Genomic DNA, 25,948 nt, shown 5'->3' with positions numbered 1-25,948 from the left:
TTTGTTTTCTGCTCTTGCTAGTTACGTTGTACATTTTCTGAATTCAAATGGCTTGGGCATGCCAAACTCTCTGTGCTCACCTCACACTTTTCTTACCAGTTGGGTGAGCAAACGCTGTTCTAAAGCAGGAAGAGAAGCTGCAGGATGCTAGAAACCACAATCAATCCTTTCTCCATCATCTCAGATTGCAGTCCAGATAAAGGATTATACTGACTTTCCACCCTTGAATTCAGAAAAATGCTTCAAGAAGATTCCCTTTTATCACCACCCCCTACCCACCCACCCACCTCCCTACCGAAGAAACAGAGGCAAGAGAGTCATCTCCATTCTTGTCTTATGCATAGCCCCATTTCTTCTTGCTGCTCCATCTGCCTAGGTAAGACTGCAAGAACTGGTTGTAGAGCAACGTAAGCATGTGTATTGAATGTTCGTTACAGTATAAATACCATGGTCAACAGTAGCAGAAATGTTAGGGGATACTACAGTGGAAAGAGAAAGCAACAAACATGGAGCCAAAGGTGTCAGGCAGATTTTTATTCCAGGAATTGCCAGGTAGAACTTCCATTTCAGGACTCATCACTCTGGCCCAGAACCTTCAAATCCAAAAACTGGGGCACCAAGCAGCAACAGAACAGAGGGACAGAACAGTCCCACCCCCATTCTCCCCATTGCCTATGGAGAAACAGGCCCAAGCCCAGATGACCCTGCCTGTCCTCTGGCCCTCTGGATGGATAAGCCCAATTGGTTTGGCTTTCAGTGAGCTTTTGGACCAGACTTACACATTCTGAAGCTGAACATCTTGTCACTTACAATACAAGGCACACACAACTGGAGCTTCTAAGACAGGCACAGCATGAGGACCAGTAGCGGAGCAAGCCAATCAGGTGCCTGGGGCGGCGCGTGTGCCCTGTGCCCAGGGGCAGCACCAGCCAGAGCAGGACACTCCGCGGGGCCTCCAAGGAGTCTGCCTGACTCCTCCCACTCAGCCGCCCTACCACTGAGGGGGAGGCAGCGGGCAGACTGTTTGGGGTAGCCTGGAGCCTGTGGGCACCCAAGCCACTTTGTCACTCCCAGGAGAGACGTGTGGCTCGGGCACACTGCAGGCCCAAGTGCTGCCCCACATTTTGTCACCCCCCTTTTGTCATTCCTCCGCCCCTGATGAGGACAAGCCAGATGGAGAGTAAACAAATCCTACAGGGCAAGGCTCATGCTGAGGTGGGTTTGCTCTCAACCTTCCCTTCTCAGTAGGGGGGGGGGGAGGAAAGGGGTGCGGTGGGATGGGCGGCCCCCGGTGTCACCACTGAGGGTAGAGACAAAATGCCAGGCAGCACTCACCGCGGGGCCTGCAGCAGCACGCCCCAGCCATGCGTCTCTCTCTCTCCTGGGAGTGATACAGTGGCTTGGGCGCCCGTAGGCTCCATGCTACCCCAAACGGTCTGCCCACCGCCTCCCCTTCAGCTGTAGGGCAGCTGAGTGGGAGGAGGCAGGCAGACTCCTCAGAGGCCCTACAGAGCGTCCTGCCCTGGCTGGCCCCGCCCCGCAGGGCACGTGTGCTGCCCCAGGTGCGCGGTCAGTTTGCTCTGCCGCTGGCCCTCATGCTGTGCCTGTCTTAGAAGCTCCAGTTGTGTGGGCCTTGTGTTGTAAGCTTGCTCCGCCGCTGCTTCTCAGCGCAACAGGCCAAGTCTCAAGTTGTGAAGAGACACAGCCAAAGCTCCACAAAGGACTCATTACTTGCTGGCACCATCTTTTGCACATTCTTCTTCAGACCTTTTCAAGAAGGGCCATAGTTCCCAATTGTGGCCATTCACATTCCACAATAATAAGCCTTCCATCCTGACAGACAGTGCCAGTGTGGGCACAAAGCAGGACACAACAGGAAAGCATTCTGCCCTCCAAGACAGCAGTCTTTGCCAGGGAGGCAAAGGCCTACCTGGACGGACAGAAAATGCCAGGTGCAATGCTGGGATTCCATTCCATGGACAGCAGCAGTCTTCAGAATCCTCTATGGACGAGGTTAACCAGCCCTTTAGTTTAACCACTTCTTCTACCAAAACCCTAAGGTCCATGCTGCTGTGTGGTACCTCTCCCCTTTGTAATTCCAGCACAGAGCCCCAGGCATAGTGTTCAGATCTTTGAGGACTCAACTCTTTCAATCCAAGGTGGCTCTGAGCTGATACTTCTGGGCTCAGCTTGGAACTGCCGGAACTCACTTAGCTGCCTCTCCAGTGTCTGGTTCCGGTAGTACATCTCCATATAGCTGGCCTGAATCTCCCGCTGATAGCGCAGGACTTTTTCCTTCTCCTTTTGCCAAGTTTTCCGCTCCTGCTCAAAGTTTGCAGCTTGTAGCTGGGCCTGGCGCCTCTCGCGCAGCAATTCTCCCCATAGCCACTCAGCGCCCTCTGCGCTCTCCCCCTGCAGCCCCTGACTTTTAGAGTCATCTGTTTCACAACCCAAAAAGTCCTGGCATGCTTGCATGGGAGAGTCCCGTGGAGGAACAGGGGAGCTGCGCTCTGGCAAGGTTTGGAAAGAGTCCCCCAACTGTGCCAGTTGCGAGTCCTTGGCTTGCAGCTCTGTTCGGACCTCCCGCAGCTGTGTTTTCAAGCTGAAGATTTCACCCAGTTTCTGGGCTATCTCCTCCTGGGCATCTCGGAACTGCTGCTTGAGCAATGAAATCTCTGCAGTCTTCTGACAGACCTGTCAAAACAGTACATTAGGGTGAGAACAGGGGATAAGACTAGACAAAGAGAAGCAGTGAGCTGTTGGATCCTGGGTGCTGCAGCACAGCAGAGGGAAAGGGTTGGAATATTTCCAAAGGACAATGTCATGCCCACAGCAAAGTCAACCAAGCAACAACAAAGACCAAAGAGAAAGGGAGATGTTGGGAGTTGCTCAGATAGGATTGTGAACATAAGGCTTTGCATCTGAAAACTTAGTTCTGCAGCTTGGCAAGAGGGAAGCAGCAGCCACAAAAACTTTGCCAGCTGTCTAGTAAGAATTGATCTGCTTTGCAAAAACACCAGAGTTCAATAGAACTGGCAGCCTCCACTCCCAGATGGGGATGCATGTACACCAGTAGAACCATGAGCATGCTGAGAAGCAAAGAAGAGCCAGGATCACAGTGGACATTGGCACTGTGCTCTCTGTGGGTTTTCCCCACTCACCTCCCACTGGGTCTCCTCCAACTTGGGGCTCAGGCGCTCTGCCTGCTGCTGCTGCAGCCTCAGCTCCTCGCACTGCCTCTGCTGAAGGTCCAGCTCTTCTTGCAGCCGTTTCTTTTCCTGCTGAGCTTTGTAGAGCTGCAGCTGAAGTGCCCGCTGGCTGCGTTGGGCCTGTTGCATCACTTGCTGCAGCTTGGCTACATACATCTGCTTCAGTTCATCCAGCTCATCCATCCACAAGCGCTGTTTGTCCTCATACATCTGTCAAAATGAGAGAAGATCATGGAGGGGTCTTACGTCAGCCCTTGAGATGACTGGCCAGATTCAGTTGGCAAATCAGTGGCTTTTCTCAGTGCAAAAGCTATCCAAAACCAGAAAGCTCAGGCTTTCTATGGAAGGCAAATCTATTCTACTCTAGGACTCAGTCTTTAAATGTCTCAGTTTAAGTCCATAGCATCACAAGGTAAAAGGCATAGCCAACACAGTACCCTGCAGATGCTGTTGGATTCCAAGCCCCTATCAACCCTAGCCAGCATGGCCAATGGTCATGGATGATGGGAGTTGTAGTATGGAAACATCTAGAGAGACCACATTGGTTACCTCTGAAAGGATCGAGATAACAGAACTGGGAAGAGTCTATATCCTGAGATTCTGCTGCCAAACTGTTTATAGACAGGACTGGTAAGAAGGGCTAGTACTAGCCTGCTTCAGAATAAGTCAGCTCATTTATAATCAACCTGAATATGTATGACTGTATAAACTTAATTAACATATGTTATGATTCAGAAAAGGAGCAGCTTTTCAATATTCATGATGTGTAATTCCTTGGCACTTTAAAGATGGTAGAACAAAACACAGTCCAGTGACAGCAGAACTGCCAAGTCATTCTGTCCCCAGAGCATAGCTTGACACTCAGTAAGACTGCATGTTCCAAACAAGATATGGATGGGCAGCAGAACCCTGCAATATTATCTGAGCAGTTCACTTTTTCACTCTATTGTGCTCTCCACATCATCAACAAAAAAGAAAACTTTCAAAGCAAAACCAAGTAAAACAAAAAGGGGCTATGAAGCACCATTTACCTGACAGCCTAGGGAGGCTAAGAATTGCTTCAAGGAAATCAAGCAGAAAAGTTTGCCCCCAAAAGTAGTTGTTTAATATTTTAGACCACACAAATTATTCACATAGGGACAATTGGGCAAGTCACTTTTATGAACATAATTGCACAATTATTTTTAAACCCTGCCTGTAACACAATTTGGCCATTGTCTTTCACTGAGTCCAGCTCCCTTGACACTGGTGCTGGAACCAATGTAAGATAAGATGTTTTTCAAGGATCATATACATATAGTAAAATAAATAAAATCAGACCAGGGAGAAAAATTGGAGCTCAAGTTCTCAGCTCTACAGTCTGCTCCACAGAGGAGATCCCTCATCAACACGCATTTCAATATAACCCATTTCTGTGTGGAAAAGCTTCACCACAATGATTACATGCTCTACTCCTTCCTTCCACTGGCACACACGGTACTTCACACACATCTCCTATGTAAACTATTTTTTCCTTTCCTCTATTTCTGTTATATACTTAATGAGGAATGTGCAAGGAATTCTTTAATTAAATTTATATCCCACCCTTTCTTTCAAAGTAGCTCAGGACTAGATTGGTGGCAGGAATTGGTTCCAGATAGGAGTGGAAATCAGACACTGAGAGTCTTGCAAATAAGCAGCCTTGCAATGAAGTACTGTTACTAGTCCACCTGCCCCAACATACCCATGTTAGTAATCTGTATGGCACTTTGAAAGCCTGAAAGCAGTGTAGGAGCAACCAGCTTTCTTACTCTATAGAAAAGCTTCTCCATTGCCTTGAGGCCATTCTTATTCACCACAGGCATCCAGGAAAGTGGCTACTAGCAAGCCTAGAGAAGCGTGACATGGCTGACAGTGATGTATGTGGGATGCAAATTAAGGATCGGACGCTTTAGGAATGGAAGATGATGCAAGATCCAAAAAAGAGAAGACAAAATGAGGAAAGGGAGAGCAGACTGTCGTTTCCACAGGACCAAGTAAGCCCAACCTGTGGTGAAAATCCACCCACCTGTGTGAAGGGATCATCATTCTCACTCAGATTTCTCTTAAGCTGGCGGAGCTCCATGCCCTTCTCTGTCAGCCGGTCCTCGAGCTGCTTCACCACATCTTCCAAGGAGTATGTGGGTTCATACGGAGGGGGTGGTTCCCCAGAGCTCTGCAGGCGACTGAGGCTCTTGCAAGACAGAGGTGCTTTGTCTACAGCCAAAGGGTCCCGTGGCCCCCGAGAAGCCCTGTCTAAGGAACCGCCAATGTGGTTGATGTGGCCTACGGAAGCACTGAGCTGAGTTGGAGCAGGTTTGAAACGGGGAGTGTAGGTGGGGAAGCTTTGGATAGAGTTGCTGCTCTCGTCCAGGCTGATGGTGTGCAGCAGGTGGCTGCGGAGAGGGCCGCGTTGCGAGGAGCTGCTGGTGCTGCTCTGGGTCAGCAGCGTGTGCAGGCTCCCGTTGCTCTTGGACAGCTTCTGGCCTTTGGCTGATGACAGCCCCGGCATGGACAACAAGCTCTTCCCAGACACCACCTTGAAGGCAGAGGGTCTTATCCGACACTGGAAGGAACACAAGAGCCATTAGCAGGTACATCAGCCCATGAGCAAAGCAGGGATGGAAGGAGGTCAACATGTTCTTGCCACAATTTGTAGAGTTGGTGCTATATAGCAGGGATGCAGAACAGCAGTTCTAGGGGGCAACTGTGGTCTTCTACATCTCTTATCTGGCCATTGGGACTCTTCTCAAGCCACACGGCCTTCCTCAGCCACACCCGCTACTGGACCTGCCTCAAGGATGGAATTCAATATAGCGCTATAGTAGAAATCAATATGGTGCTAAGGTGAACATTCCATCAGCACACGGAATTCTCCTTGTGCAACAATCTCCCCCTCTTCTCCCTCTACCCTGTCCCCCAAATCTGATTCCGGGGTTGCCCCAACACTCCGGAGCAAATCTGGGGAGGCGCACACCTCACATGGTGGGGAGGGGGAGTCTCATTGTGCAAGCGGAAGTAGTTCTGCTCATGAAATTATTTCTTTTAATAATAGTGCTCTGAGTATCAAGAGAAGCAGAAGCTGGTGTTGCGATGGGGGCTGCTCGGAGTAGCCATAGGCCGTGCACAATGGCCGGTAACAACGCAATGAACCCACGGTGGCCAAATCACATTCTCAGATACAAACCTCTATCCACAGAGAACAACCCTACCCTGGAAGACCCACACCAGACTGCATGAATCTACTGGGAATGATTTTCATTACGTGTGACTTGATGCTGAAGCTAAAGTGGTGAGCCTGGGCTGTTGTCTCCTGTTCGTTCATCAGCCTTGCCAACTCTCGGAGCTCAGAAGATACCAAACAGATGATGAGGTGCACTCCCTCATCAGAGAGGACTATTTTCTCAGACAATGCAGATCCATTTGCACATGCCTTGAGTGTACTCATTTTGCTGCATTAATAAACTGATGGTCATTGGGGGTGGGAAATACTGCCCTGAATGTTTTTGCTTGGTTGCAGCGTGTGCTTGATTGAAATTGATAATGCTTGTCGCTTGCCACCTGGAAACTAGCCACCTGCACAAAAGTAAAATTCACATTTGTTGTTGCTCTGCCCACTTCTGCTTCTGGCCCCACCCAACACTGGCATGTAGCCCCAAAAGGATTGCAGCCCTTGGTCTAAAAAAGGGTTGCTGCCCCGTTAAATAGTTTGGTTTTCCCTACTGATCGCCCCTCAACTACTTCCTCGTTCAGATGTTGAAGATAAATGGCATAGGCCTTCAAGAAGAACAAGTTTCAGGCAGGGGCAGCCTACTTCTTTGACCACGTAGGCTGGGCACTCCCTGGCCAGCAGCAGCAGCATACTGGAGACCATGTGGAATTTGGTGGCCATGAGGCCAAGTGTATCCTAGGGTCCACCGATAGCAACAGTACAGCAACAGTAGCCAATCTAGTTGTTCTGTCCACTATAAACGGCATCTCCTTAGATCTTAGAGAGCCAGTGTGGTATAGTGGTTAAGAGCGGTACTCTAGTAATCTGGTGAACTGGGTTCGCGTCTCCGCTCTTCCACATGCAGCTGCTGGGTGACCTTGGGCCAGTCACACGTCTTTGAAGTCTCTCAGCCCCACTCACCTCACAGAGTGTTTGTTGTGGGGGAGGAAGGGTAAGGAGAATGTTAGCCACTTTGAGACTCCTTAAAGGGAGTGAAAGGCGGGATATCAAATCCAAACTCTTCTTCTTCATCATCTAGGTCCCTCCAGGTCCATTAGCTCCTCCATTAGGTCCATTAGCAGTGGTGGAGAACCTGTTGCCCCCCCCCCCATATATTGTTTGATTACAGTCCTCAATAGCCCTGACCGTTGGCTTTGGCTGATGGGAGTTAGAGTCCAACAGCAAGTTCCTGACCTCCAGAACACCCCATTAATCCAATATCCCCCCATCACACACTGCTGGACCCTATATACAGCTAAAGGCTTTCTGTTTCAACACATCAGAAATACTGTAGGACTACTGGTGGGAAAATGCATTGGATTTATGCCAAGAAGCCCCACCCCATTCCCCTTCCAGTCTCTGCCAAGAAACGCTCTCTTCCTTCCTAAAACCACACCCCCAGCTTGCTCACCTTGTCAAAGCGTCCACGTTCAGGCAAGGAGCTCTTGGAGAAATCAGCTGCCCGTTGATTGTCCCGGAAATACCGCTCGGGGGACTGGTTCTCCCGGTCACTCTCATAGTCCCGTTTAAAGCCACCTCCAGATGACTGGTGCTTCTTCTCAGCCCGGGTGTCCCGTTTGCCCCCATGCAAGTAGCCAAAAACTTCACGCTGTGACATTCCTTTCCGGAGCAGCCCGTCTGGCTGACGCATGCCGCGCAGACCTCCCGGAGCAGTTGGCAAGAAATCCTGTTTCTCTACTAGGCTGCCCACGCTGCCCATGCTGCCGTCGTCAGGCTCAGAATCCAGAGAGTAAGGATCAAAAAGACAATTGCCAGGGTCACAGGTCACATGAGAAGCCTGTGCTGTTGCCATGGAGATTTAACGACAAGCGGAATGCCAGCACTGCCAAAAGAAGTCACACAGGCACACAAGTTATTGATATGTTTGTTCCCACCAGCCTGTGAGGACAGCAGGCTAAAAATCTATCCCAATCCATTCCTGTCAGCGAAAGGTCCTCACACCAGTTCCTAGTGACACCATGCTGGGAAACAAGTCCTCTCTTAAGCTTTGGTAGTCAAGCACACCAATAGAAGCCACTGATATTACGGGAGGGATAGGGAGTCCAGAAGCTGTTGTTGGCCTACAACCCCCATCAATCCTGACCATTGGCCTTGCTGGTTGAGGCTGATGGGCATAAATGCCCAACAACATCTGGAGGGCTGCAAGGTCCCCACCCCTGCCCTACAGCTAACTATGGGCCCCGTCTCCTGTATCCCTTTTACTGACCTATTTACTCACCCAGCCAGAGCAGAGTCCAAATGTGGGAGATGCTTCAGCACGAAGAAGCAACTCCCAACAAGGAGGCAGGATCCACCCAGACCTGCTCCCCACAGAAGCCTCAGTTATTCTCCTCTGATGACAAGCTGACTCCCATATCTAGCTCCTCCCCCCGCCTCAGGCAGTAGGGTGGAAAACGAAAATAAACACACTGGATGGCAAAGGAGGAGCTCCAAAACTGACAATACTTGTGCAGCTACCAGTTATTCTCTCACCAAGGCTACTGCAAATCATTTCCTTATTTTAGCCGCCAATAAAAGAACTCTTGGCAATCCTATATTGGGCTGGAGAACCTGTGCTTCCCCACCATCTCCAGCCAATGCAGTTGGACTACAACTCCCATTATCCCTCACCATGGGCCATGCTGGCTGCGGCCGATGGGAGCAAGAGTCCAACAACATATGGAGGGTGCCAAGTTTCCCACCACTGCTCTATACATTATATGCTGGTGTCAGCCTCTACTGTCCCTAGGAACATCCTGCTCTAATGATGATCTCTGATAGCCTCCCCTGGCCCACTTGGTCAACTGCAGTCAGAATCCTATATAATAAGACTTTGCTGGTAGCATATTTTTGCGGCTTAACAAGCCAGTCAGAACAGGACATGAGTCTGGCATGACATTTGATGGGACCACAATGAGGAAAGGAGCTTCCTACCAGGATTCAGCCTTGGTCTGTCATATTGTAAGAGTGATAGTGATGATGCAACTGCAATTTCCCTCTCACACCAAACAGGACCTTTATTTTAGCTCTAGGCTACTTAAGTGTACAGTCTGATGTTCAGTTGGTTAACAGGTGAGAAAGGAAGGAAGGCACATACCAGATGCTGACATGTCAGCTCCACCACTGCCCTGAATTCCAGCCCTCTTGCTGTGTGTGGAACCACTGACACCTCTCCCTTACTGAGGTGTGCTCTTGCTATGATGTGGCCACTGAGGGCGCCTCAAGAATATGCTAGCCCGGCCTCACAGTTCAGCACTCACACAGCATGACCATGTATGCAGGAAGGTAAAGATTCAGCATTGCCATGGAACCATGGATTCACAACACTTTCTCTATCTTCATTGCCACAACCTAATGCTTGCCAGCTTCCATGGGGCAGATAGGGTGGCCATGTGTCCTACTATGGCAGGCATGTCCAAAGTCCATTTCAGGGGCCCAATCCAGCCCGCTGGTCAATTTAATCTAGCACCCGTGGCAGTATATGTCCTGGGGTAAAATCCTAAAAAAAGCTCAGCAACTCTGAGGTAAAATTGTAAAAAATGCTCAACAACTTCAATCCTAAAAAAAGGAATGAATTAGCACGTACAGATTTACTACAGGTTTGTATGGGGGGGTTTACCTCTTTTTGGTAATGGGTTTACCCTTTCTTGGTGATGTATGAGTGGGCACTCTCCTAAAATTCTCCTAAAATTCAGAAATGTCACCCAGTTTCTATATACTTGTCTCCAGACCTAGCTCCAGATATACACTAGCAGAGCTGAACAGTAGAGAAACAAGCATATATGACTTGCTATTTTTGCCTCCTCGTGGAGGCAATAATATAAGGAGTAACAATCCTCTGTGTCCCCTGTAACTAAAGTCAGGACTCGTGTCTTAAACTGTTTGGTGATTTCTCAGGGCAAGAACTGAATTAAGTATCTTGGCACAGATTTATTCTGATGAGGCAGCGTTTCAGGGAGCTAAATTGGAAACATGCTCAGAGATGAGCTGGAAGCACAAACAGCTGAATTGGAGGAAACCGGAAAAGATATTTGGGAGGCAAGATGGGCAGGACAGCATCATTTCCTGAGCAGGTGTGAAGGCTTTGAATACTCGGCATTACTAGGAGGGAGCCTGAAAGCCTGCTGTTAACTGTTTGCAAATGAATGTTTGGTCTCCCAATGCCACAGATCAAGGTCTGGTTTACACATGAAGCAAAATAAAGGGGAACTTCTGACAGCAGGTAGAGAGCCATATTTCCGAATGCTCCCAGAAGTCCAGCAAAAACTCCCTGAGCAGAAACCAGCACAGCAAGCAATAGGCTAGACTAGTCCTGATAAGATAGTTTCCTACACCCAGGGATTATTATATCTTCCCATCTACTGTTTAAAATGGTATCCATCCATCCATCCATCCATCCATCCATCCATCCATCCATCCATTTATTTATTTATTTATTTATTTATTTATTTATTTATTTATTTATTTATTTATTTGCTTGCTTGCTTGCTTGCTTGCTTGCTTGCTTGCTTGCTTGCTTGCTTGCTTGCTTGCTTGTTTGTTTGCTTTAGTTATTCTTTGTGTTATGGGCAAAGAAATATTAAAACAAGAAAAAAATCACAAAAAATAAATGCAGTACAGAAACAGCATTAAAAGAGCAGCAACATTCCAGATAGGAAAACAAATTCCAGAAAAGAAAACAAGCACACACACAAAAGTTGGGGGGGGGGAGAGTAGATAAAGAAATTAAAAGCGACAGATTTTAAAAACCTGTGAGAATAGGAAAGGGTTTTGCCTGGGGACGAAAAGCTGTCTAGATAGGCAGCAGAGAGAACCTCTCTGGCAAGCCACTACTGAGCAGCCCAGTTTTTTTTCATATCCACCTGTTGTATCTCAGCTGTGGTGGCACTCGGAGAAGGATCCCCATTGTTGATCTTGGAGTATATAGGTACATAAGGAGGGAAAGCGGTTTTTCAGATACTGCAACCCCAAACTATGAAGGACTTGGAAGGTCAGAATCAGCACTCTGATTTGGGCCTGGCAACACGCTGGGCACCAGTGTAGTTGGCATAATAGGCTCATAGTACCCAGCCCCAAATAATAATAATAATAATTTTTTATTTATACCCAGCCAAGACGGGGCTCAGGGCGGCTAACAAACAAAAATAAAAACAAGTTGATTAAAATACAATTTAAAAGATTAAGATACAACATTTAAACATTAGGATGCAGTCTCTTCATAGGAGGAGAAAGGAAAAAGAAAGAGGGGGAGGGAATCAAACTGATTCTAAGCCAAAGGCCAGGTGGAACAACTTTGTCTTACAGGCCCTGCGGAAAGAAATCAGATCCCGCAGGGCCCTGGTCTCATGAGACAGAGCATTCCACCAGGCCGGAGCCAGTGTTGAGAAGGCCCTGGCTCTGGTTGAAGCTAATCTAACTTCCTTAGGGCCCGGGACCTCTAGGGTGTTGCTATATGTGGACCTTAAGGTCCTCCATGAGGCATACCCAGGAGAGGCAGTCCCGTATAACAAATAGTACTCTTGCAGCTGTATTCTATACTATCTGTAGTTTCTGGACCATCATCAAAGGCAGTCCAACATACAACACCTCACAGTGACTGAATTAGGTTACCAAGACACACCAGGATCACTGAAGCCAGGCTATCTCTGTCCAAGTATAGTCATCGTTGGTGTACCAGTCAGGTAAGCTAGCAGAAGGCACTATAAGATGGCAGAAGGCACTCTTATCCTCTGCATGGGTAAGCCTAAATGCCCACTGTAAGAGCTCAATGCACTGATATGATGTGATTTATTATATTTCTATGCTGCTTTTCATTCAAATGAATCCCAAAGCGGTTTATGAACATCTCAAATACACCATAAACAACATAGAATATTTAACAAATCATCAGGAAAACAATTACAATTAATAAAACACTTAAACCATCAACTAAAAAAATAAGCTAAACATCACAAAGCAAAAGTAATAACCCGGGGCAAGGGGGAGCTCTATTCTACACTTCCTTCCATTTATTCATAGGCCTTTAAGAAGGTAATCTCAATATTCCAGTTTCCATCACTACCAAATTAGGGCTGATTTCTTGAATTGCCCAGGGCAGTGGCTCTAAGAAGGCTAGCACCTCAGAGCATTCTCTGCACCTCCATTTTAAACGAGCTTGCTGCCAAATGTTCATGCTCTGACCCTGCAAGATAATGACCCTAAGCACTGCCGGCTCATTAATTATCGGATAATGAATCAGCCCAACATGCTCATAACCCTGAGTCAAAAAGCTGCCACAAGTACGGAAGCACAATGTTAAAGGGGCTTTGCCAACAGGTGCCAAAAAAGGTCCACAGTCAAACTGGCAACAGAACCCGGGACTCCGCATTCCCTCTTGTAGAGGCCAGTAAGTCGGCTCCAGTCATATCAAGTAGATCAAGGCAGTCCCAAAGAGGAAGGTTTCCATGGCAACAGACTTCCACACAGCTCATTTATGTTCCCACATGTACTGATAATATACAGTCTGTTCAAAGTCGGCTTGTGGCAGAGAGCCCGCCCAGCTTTAACAGATGTTGACACAGTTCTTGCAGAGGAGTAAGAGCTCTCCACCCTTGGCGCACATAATTGGGTCCCCAGTGCACATGACAAAGGGTAGCGACAGTAGCTAAAGGCTCATTATAATGATCGTATCCCATGTTGACTGGCACATAGGATGGGGCGTTTCAATAGATGTCCCAGAGGATTTGGTGGCCTAGATTCCTACACAGTGCCAAGACTCTTGAAACTTTCCTGGCTTAGAGGCTCACACCCCATCTGAATCAGGAGAGACTGTGCATGCCCTGGACCAGAGTGTGGACTCGGTGAAGGCCAAAAAAACCAAGTCTGAATCATTGCAAGATGGAAGCGCTGCGGGTGAGTGGTTCCCAAGTCTCAATAATTGGACAGTTGCCTTTCTATTGGGTTGTACTGCCGTAATGGAGCAGGTTTGTAGACTGGGTGTGCTCCTGGATCCAACACTGACACTAGAGGCTGGTTCCCAGATACAAGAGAAGGCAGTTGCCCACTCTGGATAGGGCTGCACTCCTCCTGAAGGAGCAGGTACATAGTTTAGGGGTACTCCTGGAACTAACTTGGTGGCCTCAGTAACGGGGAGTTCTTTTTATCTGCTGGTATGCCCACCAAGTGTGGCAGTTCCTGATTAGGGATGACCTGGCTACTAAATTCCATGTGTATTGATAACCTCAAGACTATGCACTTGTGGTTCATCCAGAAGCTTCAACTATTGTGGAATGTTCTGGCTAGACTGGTGATAGACTACCACCAACACATGACAACGGACTTAGAAGACTTGCACTGGCTTTCCATCTGCTACCATGTACAAAGTCCTGAACAACCTGGGCTCAGGATACCTTACTGACTGCTTTAGCCCATATGTCCCAGGTTGATCAGTGAGATCATCCGGGGAAGTGTGGCCTCCCATGGACCAGAAGCACAACTCATGTCAACAAGAAGTCATGCCTCCATTGTAACAGACTTACTCTAAGGAACTCCCTACCATTAGAAATTAGGCAGGCACTGTCCTTGCTAAGTTTCAGATGTCAGGTTAAACCATGAGACCTTCACACCATGAATGTTGTTCTAATGTTCTCCCCTCTACTTATTGCATATTGGGTGTTTTTGTTTCTGTAAGCTGCTTTGAGACATATGGTGAAAAGTGCTGCATATGGTTTTAAATAAATAAATAGAAGCTGGGGTGACCTTCATGGCCAGGAGTGGTTTTTTTACCAGTTTTGGTTGGCAAGACAGCTACGGCCATTTCTGAACCAGGAAAGCCTGAAAATGGTTGCTTATGCACTGGTAGCCTCCAGATTGAACCACTGCAAGATGCTCCATGTGATGCTGCCCATGAAGGTGGTTCAGAAACTGCAGATCGTGCAAAATGCAGTGGCTCAACTGCTCACTGAGGCAGACTATCACCATCGTGTTATGCTGTTGCTGAAAGAATTACACCCACTGCCAATTAGCTACCAGACTAAGTTCAAGGTGCTAGTATGCAAAGCCTATAGAGCTTGGGACCAGAATATAAGAGTATATTACTCCTTATATGCCCAACCAATGACTGCACTGTGAAGAGAAATGGACTTCTGCATATGCCATCTAATCAAGAGGCCCATTCTGTACAATGTAGGAATTGGGCCGTTAGAATGGCAGCACCAACTCTTGGGAACTCCATACTGTTTCTATCAGACAGACACCATCTCAGTTATCTTTTCAAAGTCTATTGAATGCCTTCTGTTCTTCAACAAGCCTTTGCAGTGGATATTTTTATCCCACCCAGTATCTGCATCAAACTGAAATTGTTTTTATATTTGAAACTGTGTGTGTGTGTGTGCGCACACATGTGTTTATTGTTGATGTATTTATTACTTTTGAGATATTTTATAGGAAGCAATTCACATACAGAATGGAATAAAATAAATATTTCCCAATATCATCTTGTTTTGTTCATAATAATTTCATGATTAGCTGATGGGATGATTTTCTTTTATTGTCATGTTGTTGATACTATATGTGAAACAAATTATTGAATGTTAATTGTTTTTGGTTATATTTTGAATTGTTACAGGGCGGCAGTGATTTCTAGCGTATCTTTTGTCATTTCTTAGGGTTGTAAACCACCTCAAACACAGTAATTTGGAAAGGTGGCATACAAACTGGAATAAAATGAAGTTGGGCTGGTTCACATGGATGAACCTGTTCACGTAACGCTAGGACTGTGACGCATTGAATCTGTATGGAAATTCCTCAGTCAGACCTGTCATGCCAACTGGGATGGAAGCCAGTTCCTGCCAGATCTCTTTCTCTACTGTTCAGTTCATAGTCTGATGTCCAATGACTCTTCACTGTTCTCTGTCTTCTGAAATGTTTTGTGGGCATCATAGGACTCCACCCTTTTCTTGAATTTGCTCCATGTAGTTCTATCCAAGTCTTCATCTAGTTCCTTTTTCCTCTTAGTTTCCTTTCAATCATCTATTGAAGGATCTCCCATCTTCTACAATATCACATTGGACTCTAGGACCTTTAGGAAAAGCACTGTCATACTTCTTCAACCTTTTCTGCACTCCGCATACTGCTTCAAATCCATCCAAATATACCTTCATTCGCTTCCTTCCTATTCACATTCTTTTCCAATAGAAGCTTCACATTTGTTTCTTCCACTTGGCCTCTTGTCTATGCTTCACATATAAATACATGAACACATGTTTTTAAACTTCTGGATATATTTCTCCTGCCAGATATTCTCTGCTCAGTGAATGCTCTGCTTTATAACAAAAAGCTAGGAGAAGCAATGGGTCCTGTTGGGATGCTACCTGGCAGGGCTGGCCTATCTTGCAAAAGTGAGAGGGAGGTGGATTGACCATGTAGGTTGTCAGAGAGCAGAGGTGAGCAAAAAGGGCTAGGCAGCCCCTGCAGGAATCAGGTTAATGGGCAAGCAGCACTCTTCCTGACTGGCACAGATGTGCCTGGGTACAAAGAATCATAGAATTGCAGAGATGAAAGGGACCCTGAGGAACATCTAGTCCAAACCCTGCAATGCAGGAACACGCAGCTGTCCCATACGGGGATCGAACCTGCATCCCTGACATCATCAGCCCCACACTTTAACCAACAGAGCTATCCCGGCTGTGCGTGGAGGGTGTCCCCTCACCTTCCCTAGTGTGGAGTTGCACCTTGGATTTGAACCAGGGAGCTCCAGCCTGCTCTTCTGCAGGCCCAGAGCTCCTGGCATCTATGCATGGTTGTTCAGCTGAGGATGGGAGGAAAACAAATGCCCCATGGTGTGTCTACTAATTGTCTGCTCCTCTTGCTCTGTGGTACAGTGGTACCTCAGGTTAAGAACTTAATTCATTCTGGAGGTATGTTCTTAACCTGAAACTGTTCTTAACCTGAGGTACCACTTTAGCTAATGGGGCCTCCTGCCACCGCCGCACGATTTCTGTTCTCATCCTGAAGCAAAGTTCTTAACCCGAGGTACTATTTCTGGGTTAGCGGAGTCAGTAACCTGAAACATCTGTAACCTGAAGCGCCTGTAACCCGAGGTACCACTGTATTTGCAGTGTGGGTTCAAGCCTTGGAAACTCACTCTCTTTTGCCCCGACATAGCTTTTTCCTTCCCTTCCCTTCCCCTCCTCCCTCCCCACTGTGTGTGTGTGGCTAGGCTTACAAAAGGTGAGCACTGCCGCATTTGCCCCCTCCCTCTAGTAGGGCTCACAGTCTCATATCCTGCTTCCCAGCCCCGTGCTCTATGCAGTGAGTCACTGAAAGTTGCTGCTGTCAGCAAGTGTCTGTAGCTGGCTGCTTTTGTTACACAGCTCAACCCCTCCCTTGGGCTGCTTGGCCAAAGAGTTTTTACCTCCCTACCTGAATCTTTAATCCCTGTTCGCAGGAGGGCTACACTTGATATTTGCAAGCCTCTTGCCCAGGAAATTACTTGGGTGCTGTGTAGTCACATTGCCGGCACAATCCCTGATTCACAGTGGGCAGTGCCAGTTTTCCCAGGAATGCTGGCCCTGTTTGATGTCTCCCTTTCTAATGCTGCTTTTGTATTTGCATGTGTGTGTGTGTCCCCCACTTGATAAATAGAGGTTGTGGGGATGTTCCAGCAGTGCAGTGGTAGTGCATTCCGCCCCCCTCGCCAAAAAAGAAAAGAAAAATTAAAGCATAGGATTGCTTTGCCTTAGGGCTAGTTGCAAACTGATTAAAGGATACTCTCACCTAATTTTTAACTGACCTATGAAAATCTCCAACACAGATTGTATCTAAGTATCAGAATTTAGCGGGACGCGGGTGGCGCTGTGGGTAAAACCTCAGTACCTAGGACTTGCCGATTGTATGGTCGGCGGTTCGAATCCCCGCAGCGGGGTGAGCTCCCGCCATTTGGTCCCAGCTCCTGCCCACCTAGCAGTTCGAAAGCACCCTTAAGTGCAAGTATATAAATAGGTACCGCTTTATAGCGGGAAGGCAAACGGCGTTTCCGTGTGCTGCGCTGGTGCTGGCTCGCCAGAGCAGCTTCGTCATGCTGGCCACGTGACCCGGAAGTGTCTTCGGACAGCGCTGGCTCCCGGCCTCTTAAGCGAGATGAGCACGCAACCCCAGAGTCGGTCACGACTGGCCCGTATGGGCAGGGGTACCTTTACCTTTACCTTTATCAGAATTTAACCAAGATAAATTGGGCAGCTATGCTATAAATGGTAACTAGAGCAAGAATAATTGGTGCTACATGGAGGAAAATAAATCCTTCAAGCCTTAGGGCAAAATTCCATCACATTATGAAAAATAGGGGTATGACATTTCTGAGGTATATTATCTTACAATGTGTGTGCTTTGCATGGCTTTTCGCCTCATTTTGAAATGCCAGTGATTGCCAGAAGACTGGGCTAAATTGGCAATTCTTGTGGAGATAAGTGCTAAAAAAAGAACTGAGGCGAGAGACTGGCTTGCTGCAGGAATTGCCAAGAGTCTAGCCTCTGCAGACTTCAATAACAACTGACACTTTATTTTGTCACACACTGGAACTAGTGCCTCCCTGTAGGATCAGACCCCCTTCCATTTATGCCAATATACAAATCTATGGTGAGAGAGACCTCACTTGTAATAGTGGGCAGTATTCAGAACACATGCCCTCTGCAAGGATTTCCAACTGCATAAGGGGACTTTCTCCAAGTCTCACAGTGGCCAGCCAATTCTTGAGAGTAGGATGTGGACTAGATGGGCCTCCTTTGGCCTGATCCAGCAGGGTTCTTCTGATGTTCCACTAAGTATTTGCAGCAATAGGACAAACTGAGCAAATATGTAATGTAATAATAAATTGACAGTGACAGACGGATAATACAAGTGGTCAGAGCTAAGTCAGGGACAGGTAAATGAAGCAGGCTCAAAGTTGAAGCAGGCAAAGTCTGGGAAACTGAAGATGGCTTTGGATACTACCCAGAATTGCTGCTGGGGGAAAATGCATGAATAACTTGCACATCCTGCTTCCATTCTGCTATGTGCTACACAGGTATCCAGCTTATACAGCTCCTTTTGAAGATGATAGTTTGCTGCTATTACTATTACCCAGAAGCATGGAAAGAGCGTTATCTTTTCAGTGCTCCAATGCAACATCTGGAACCATCCATAGTTAGGATCTAGAAGCGATGCATGGGCATGTTCTGTTGTAGAAATAAGGGTTTAAGGCAGGAAAGGAAGATCTAGCAGTGCAAGCGATAACTGCAACAAAGCACACATAAGAGAGCAATGCAAGGCAAGAGATGACTGGGGATATTTGAGATCTGGAGGCACATTACCGTAAGGATGCAGTGGTGGCTAAATGGACATGGTTCTTGTTATGTACTGAAGTTCTCACCCTGGGCCAGCAGGGGGATACTGTAGATAGCTATGCAAATGAAGGATCGAAAGTGACGTTCAGTGATTGGATGGATACTGTAGATAGTTATGCAAATGAAGGATCGAAAGTGACATTCAGTGATTGGATAGTTTTAGAAAGTTGTTACAGTAACAAAGTACTGGAGCTCTATATAAGCAGGCTGACTGAGCCCTTCAGTTCTGTTCTGGCATCTGAATAAAGAAGAGCTGTTTGAAGAATCACTGTGTCGTCTTATATGTTCACCCACAACTTAACAGTTCTTGTCCAATTCTCAGAGAGTAAGTCAGGTTCAAAGATTCCTGACACTAAAAGCTGAAACTTCACTATCCAAACACACTAATACAGTACACTGGTACCTTGGTTCTCAAACTTAATCCATTCTGGAAGTCCATTCCAAAACCAAGGCGTGCTTTCCCATAGAAAGTAATGCAAAATGGATTAATCCGTTCCAGACTTTTAAAACAACCCCTAAAACAGCAATATAACATGAATTTTACTATCTAACAAGACCATTGATCCATAAAATGAAAGCAACAAACAATGTACAATGTCACACAATCAATCAATCACTAGCTGAACTGGGTTCCACACAGTCACAAAAACGAAACAAAAAGAGCCACAAAAACAAAAACGCAAAATAAATAGCAAAAACAGACAGACCTCAGTGTAACACTCAAAACCAAAGAGTGGCACTCAAATCGGAAATGTAACACTCAAAATGGAAGTGTGGCACTCAAAACGGAGCATGTTCAGCTTCCAAAAAAAGTCTGCAAACTGGAACACTTACTTCCGGATTTGCAGTGTTTGGGTTCCAAGTTGTTTGAGAACCAAGGCGTTTGAGAACCAAAGTACCACTGTACTTGTGTGGGCTGTAACATTTCCTGGCCAAGGAACTCTTGGTCTCTCCTGAGAATGTCAATGTTAATTTCATTTCTTTCTCAAAAAAGAGAAGGCGATAAGCTTCATGGTGTGAACAAGTATTAAAAATGTGACTGCAGTTTATGCCAAGACTCATAAACCAGAAGGCAAATTAAGAGACTCCAATATGTGGCTGTCACTGAGAATGACTTTTAAATCAGCATCAGATTTTTAGAAGCTTGCTGTGATTCTGAACATCTGAAGGAGACCGTGAATGCCATAAAAATAGAAAAGGCCTCCTGGATCAGACCAAAGGTCCGTCTAGTCCACCATTCTATACCTAGTAATGGTCACCTAGATGCTTCAGGGAAGCTGATAGCAGGGCAGCCCTCTACTGTTGTTTCACCACCACCTCCAACTTGATTTCAGTGCTATACATGTTCTAAACTTGGGAGGTTCTATTTACCTATTGTGTCCATTGATAATCTTTCTCTATAAATTTGCCTAATCCCCTTTTAAAATCATTATGTAAGCCTGTGGCCATCAACACACCTTATGGAAGTGAATTCTACACTTCATTTGAAATTATTTTCTTTTCTCTGCTCTGAATCTACTGGGTGTAGTGTGAAACAATTGGGTGACCTCAAGTTTTAGTATTATGAAAGGGAATGGAGGGGGATCACACTACCTATTCTTTCCACGCCACATATTTTTTCATAAATCATCTTTTTCAAACTGATGTAGTACCATAACTTTACCCCTTTGCACAAAGGATGGAGTTTCAACACTTGATAATTTTGATCACCCTTTCCTGCACATCTCCAGAGATCTACGATTTCTTTTTAGAGATGGAGCTACCAGAACTGTAAATTTCAGTCAATATAACAGCCCAGACAAAAATTTTCACCCAAGTCAGTCCCCTCTCGTCAGTCATCTAATGTGGACCATCTAACGTTACAGATTTCTTCTCCAGGAAGCACTGCATGGAGGTTGCTCCAAGGGCTGTTTGCCATACCAAATGCACTTTCATGCAGTGGGGAGACGGGGTGGCGGGAACAGGACAGTTGCTACATGTGCAACCACTGTATACATTTTGGGAAGCCACACCCAGTTGCAGTGCTTCAACAAGTTTGCACACATTTTACAGTACAAAAGTGAGAGCATTAGGCACAAGACCAACACCCTGAGAGCAGGAGAGACTTATTCCATGTACTGCCCGTGTAAACTGTTCAGTTGCCTCTCCAAAGAAGGTGAGGCAATGGTTGGAACAAGGAAGTGGCTCATGTTTCCTGTATCCTTCTCAGTCTAAAAATAGCCATTTCACAGGAAGCAGCTTGTGAAACCCCCGGGCAGGTAAGGTTGACTATGTTGGGGCTTTCAAGGTTAGAAGCAATACCCAGACATTCCTTTGAGTATAAGTATTCTCAGACTTGGCTTCTGCACTGATCAGCTCTCCTTCAAAAAGGGAATGCATGCATCAAAAGAACTGCTCAACCGCTACACCAGAAATGGGGAAACTGTGGTATTCCAGATACAGTATTGTTGGATTCCAAACTCCCATCAACCAAATTCATCATAATGCTAATGTACAAGATGCACATGAGGTTGGGCTAGATGACCCTCAGGGTACCTTCCAATTCTATGACCCTAATTGTCCTGCAAAGAAGCAAAACAAAAAACCCACATACATAAGAGCAGGCATAGGCAAACTCGGCCCTCCAGATGTTTTGAGACTACAATTCCCATCATCCCTGACCCCTGGTCCTGTTAGCTAGGGATGATGGGAGTTGCAGTCCCAAAACATCTGGAGGGCCGAGTTTGCCTATGCCTGCATAAGGGGTTTGTTTTTAAATGACCTGCAGCTATAGTGAAAGCACTTTCTAAAGCTGTTCCTCAGTCTCGCTTTCATGATCTATATACCATTCAAAACAACAGGATGACAGAGACTAAAACGGTATGACTTGTATATATCTTTACATAGCTAACAATCTATACTGCTCAGAAAAAGAATGGAGAAAACGACTACTAAGATATCCCGGAAAGAGAATGCTCTGTTCTGAAAGCCAAACACGTATACACCAATGACTCATCAAGAACTATTAGACTTTGGAGATACAAGAAACAAAATTGCCTTCTTTGTAAATTGAATCAGACCACTGTATTTTCTACAGTGATTCTTCAAGGTCTTCAAGTAAGCAGACACTTTCCCCATCCCTTCACAGGAAATGAGATCCTGAGATTCTTTTTGACTGGAGCTTCAACAATCTGAACTAGGACCTTCTGTACATGAGCAGGTGCTCATATACTACTACATTATGAGGTTCCTTCCTGGATTTATGGCGGCAGCATGCCGAACAGAATCCAGTTCCTGAGGCAGAACTTCAGGAGTTCTCATTTTTAAGGAGCTTTCTAGCATATCTAGCATATCTTTACAAAGGATGGAGCGTTGTGTTCTGTTTAGCCTTTAGTCATCCCCACATTTCCTCCTGCAATGACATTACACTTGGCCAAAGACCTCAAATCTTGCATTTTTGATGGGTTTTCTTTTCTTCTTCTTCAAATCCAGCTGTTCGACAGTGGAATTTGCTGCCAAGGAGTGTGGTGGAGTCTCCTTCTTTGGAGGTCTTTAAGCGGAGGCTTGACAACCATATGTCAGGAGTGCTCTGATGGTGTTTCCTGCTTGGCAGGGGGTTGGACTCGATGGCCCTTGTGGTCTCTTCCAACTCTATGATTCTATGATTCTATGAAATAAACACATTGTCTAGGTTCAATTCTGTGCTGTTAGCTTCATAATATTGGGTGGGAGGGGAGGTGGATGCAAAAAGAAAATAGGTCTGTCCAGAAGACCACTGTGTTTTGCAGCACACCATTCTCAAAGGAGGGAAGTGTCATCAGCTTCATGTCTGTACATTATTTATTTACCTATTGCTAGAACGCATGTGCCTTATAAGCCCCTGGTACAAAGCAACAAAGTGCTCACCTAAGAGCAAGACATGAAAACTCAGGGCCATTATAAAGCTCTCGTTTGAGTTTACAACCCCACAAATTTGGCTTGGATTCCTTTGTCAAGCCTCCAACCTTTACTGTTTGACTAATATTCTGGGACTTTTTACTACACACTTCAAATAGAATCTGGTAAGCCAAGTGAAGAAGAAAGTGCCGCCATATGAGCCACCCGAACGGCGTGTGATTTGTAGTAATGAAAGATAAATGGCCTGCTGGATGCAAGCCAATCTTGTTTCTGATCTGGGTTATATTTTGCTTGTGGCACTGCTGGATGATGTATGCCTGGAGATCAACAAAATAACTTGCGCAATGTTGATCTTATTAGACTTTCAGGGTTTGGTTACGTTGGGAATTTCCCCCGATGATCACTGAGCCTGGGGGCTATTGTGTTCCCCTGCAGTGTGTGGCGTGGCCTGCAGTATGAATCATTTCAAGCTATTTTTGCAGTGTACCCACTCTCTGATCCTGGCAAACCGTGCTCTGTATTTTATAGCTTGATCTGCAGGTGGGGGTTGCTGATGCTGGTGGACGAGTGGTCCTGCCTTTCCAACCTCTCTAACTTGATGTTGCTGATAATAATGTGTTGGGGTTGTGAAGGTGGGGCTTGACATACATCTCTAGGACTGATATCAAGTTGCTCTACCACTAGCAAAGGGATTCCAGGGGTAATGGTAGATGTCTATAATCTGCTCTGATAGGGATGGATGAATTTGTCAGTTTTGTTTTGTCTAGGTTTCTCGTTTTCCATGCTTAAACTCAATTTGTCCCATTTCCACAACAGTTTGATTTTTTTTTTAAGTCAACACAAAAATCTGTACTTTTTTGCACATTTCTCCCAATAAACACCTTTCTGTGTACATTTCTGCCCAATACATGCATCTTTGCTGGCCACCTTCCCTAATACATTTTTGGACATTATTTTCATTAATATACACATCTGTGTGCACACTTTCCCTCAATATATGCTCTTCCTATATGCATTTTTTGGCTGGAGAACAGAATCTCAAATTCAGAGATGTGCAAATTTGGAAGAATAACTGTGTGCTGGTTCGCCTATTGGTTTAAAAAGTGAAAATTAGGTAAATTTGCATTAGAATGTGAACTGAAGAGATTTCTCCCTCATCCCTAGTCCTGGGTATGTCCTACAGTGTCCTTCAAGGTTTCATCTTGTCCCTTCTCCTATCCAATTTCCATGCTGTGAAGATCTGGAGACAGGTGTTTTCAACATGCTGATCACACTTGCTCAGTTTTTTCCTTCCAGATCCTGTGATCTTGGGCATGATTACTCAATGACTTTCAGATACTATAATCTGGAGGGAGGGTAGATACATGTCACTCATAAACGTTCAGGATTCCCTGGTTGTTAAAGTAAAACTTTACAATGTTAACATTTATGAGGATGACTTTTTTGAAGGTAATCACAAGTGGGAGGGGGAAGGTCAAATATTTAAGCCAACTACTGGCTTTATATTGTATGCTGCCATATTCATGTGTTTGGTGTCCAGTTACAAAAGGGACTGGAATTTTTGCTTGTGGAGGTCCGTTGCTCTTCAGGGTGGTCTCTTCTAACAATAGGGTTAGTCCTAGCAAAGGGGAGCAGTCTCTTGTGCTGGCTTCATTCAATTCACTCTAGTTAACAATCTCAATATGTCACTTGCATTCACTGGTCACACAGTAGGGGGTCTCTGGAAGGAATGCTCTGCCCTGTGCTAGGCAGGAGACCACAAAGGAAGAGAATGATCACCTTCATGGTTCCTTAGAAATAACAGGCCAGAAGAAGTGGCGAAAGGATAACGTTCAATGGAGCTAGCATAGCACAGAAGGGGATACATATACAAAATCGTCATAAAGTTTGTATTCCAGATTAATTCATCCAGATTATCTGCCACACCTCAGAGCCATGCTCACAGACCACACCATACAATTCCAATGTGCGTAAAGATTAGTTTCAATAATTTAAAAAGTTTACTCCTTTGTTGCTTTTACCACCTTGGCTGAGAGAGCAGTGGGTCTATTAAAGAATAAAAAGTGGCACTTCATTCCTTTTAGATATCTGGAGCTGGTCTCACTCTCAGTTAACAGACAGGATACTTTACAATTCAACTGTTTCCCAGCTTTTACTTTATTTCCAGGGAGCACTTAACGTGGGTGTTCATGTAATACCAGTAAGAAAGAGCACTTTAACCCCAGAAGTGTGGCAGACCCCTGTCTATCCGGGAGTAAACTGTCAGGGTGTTTGATGGCCAGAAATATGTAATGCGACTTGCTCAGATCTTTGCCACATGTGATGCTTGTCAAGTCCTTGTACGGTTTTTGTTTGTTTTGTGTGCTTTTTTAATTTCAAACACAAGTACATGTTCCGGTTTATCCAGATCTACGACTAGGTAGAAAACTATCCCAGAATGAATGTCACAATGTAGTTACCCGGGAGGCAACCTCTGCACTGACATAAGCTCCCAGCACGGATCGTTTATTTCCCCTACCATCATTGCTACCACGCAGGCAAGCGGGAATGCATTCTACTGCGCAGAGCCTCTCTGCTGCGCAATTCCCAAAGAACGACGGCGCTCACCAATAAAAGGATGCACCTTTCTCTCCAACACCAAGTCGCGGGGTCGCCATTCGCCTTCGCCGGGGCGAAAAACCTGCGGCCCTCTAGCCTGATCTCCACCACCGAACTCCTTTGCTGCGACGCCCGGGGCAGAAGCGTTACGAGACCGGGCAGGGTTCCCCGTCTCTGCGCGCCCCGACGCCTCCATTTCCAGTCCAGCAACACTCAGACTCCGGCCCCATGAGCCAGCCACCCCGTCCCAAGGGAACCCCGTTGAGCCCGTCCCAGACCCCCCCAAAGGGAAGACACGCTGCTCGCTCGGGGCTGCATTCGCAGAAGATCGGGGAACCACGTGTAAACGAAATGAGAGAGGGCTAGATCCATCTCGGTTTCAGACCCGGGAGAAGGGGGGGGGAGCAAGCGCCACTGTCCGAAAGCGGATGAGAACAAAGAGCCACCCGCCAGATGGACAGGTCCCAGCCTTAGCCGGGACCCGGGACGGTTTCCCCGTGTAGAGCGGCGGCCAGCAGCGACTCACCATGATTGCTGCCTGCAGCCTGATCCCCGGCTAGACTGGGCTGGACTCCATCCCGCGACCTCCTGCTGCCGCTGCTGCTGCAGCCCCTCGGTCGGCTCTTCCTTCCCTCGCTGAGATTTGAACACCCCACTGCAGGCAAGGAGCCCGGGAG

At 46.4% G+C, this 25,948-nt stretch overlaps 1 protein-coding gene across 3 annotated transcripts; it reads right to left on the bottom strand.

The window, feature by feature from the left end:
* Nucleotides 1-519: 519 nt before the first annotated feature.
* On the bottom strand, nt 520-25,948 carry N4BP3 (NEDD4 binding protein 3). 3 transcript variants are annotated; one of them, XR_014522270.1, is made up of 6 exons: nt 25,798-25,948; nt 7,850-8,281; nt 5,257-5,793; nt 3,162-3,419; nt 1,510-2,694; nt 520-997 (listed from the first exon to the last, which is right to left on the bottom strand). XR_014522270.1 is itself a non-coding variant. In XM_083488409.1 (5 exons), the coding sequence occupies exons 2-5, from the start codon at nt 8,249-8,251 to the stop codon at nt 2,125-2,127; spliced, it is 1,767 nt and encodes a 588-aa protein (XP_083344535.1). In that variant the 5' UTR covers nt 8,252-8,281; nt 25,798-25,948; the 3' UTR covers nt 520-2,124. The 3 variants fall into 3 exon arrangements, 2 of the variants coding, with proteins under 2 accessions (XP_083344535.1, XP_083344536.1); XM_083488409.1 differs by having other exon boundaries at nt 520-2,694; XM_083488410.1 differs by lacking the exon at nt 25,798-25,948 and adding an exon at nt 8,678-9,454 and having other exon boundaries at nt 520-2,694.

This window comes from Podarcis liolepis (genome assembly GCF_965112155.1).
Source record: "Podarcis liolepis genome assembly, chromosome: 2".
NCBI lineage: Eukaryota > Metazoa > Chordata > Lepidosauria > Squamata > Lacertidae > Podarcis > Podarcis liolepis.
The sequence above is the reverse complement of the archived record's forward strand: the minus strand, read 5'-3'. Positions and strand labels throughout refer to the sequence as shown.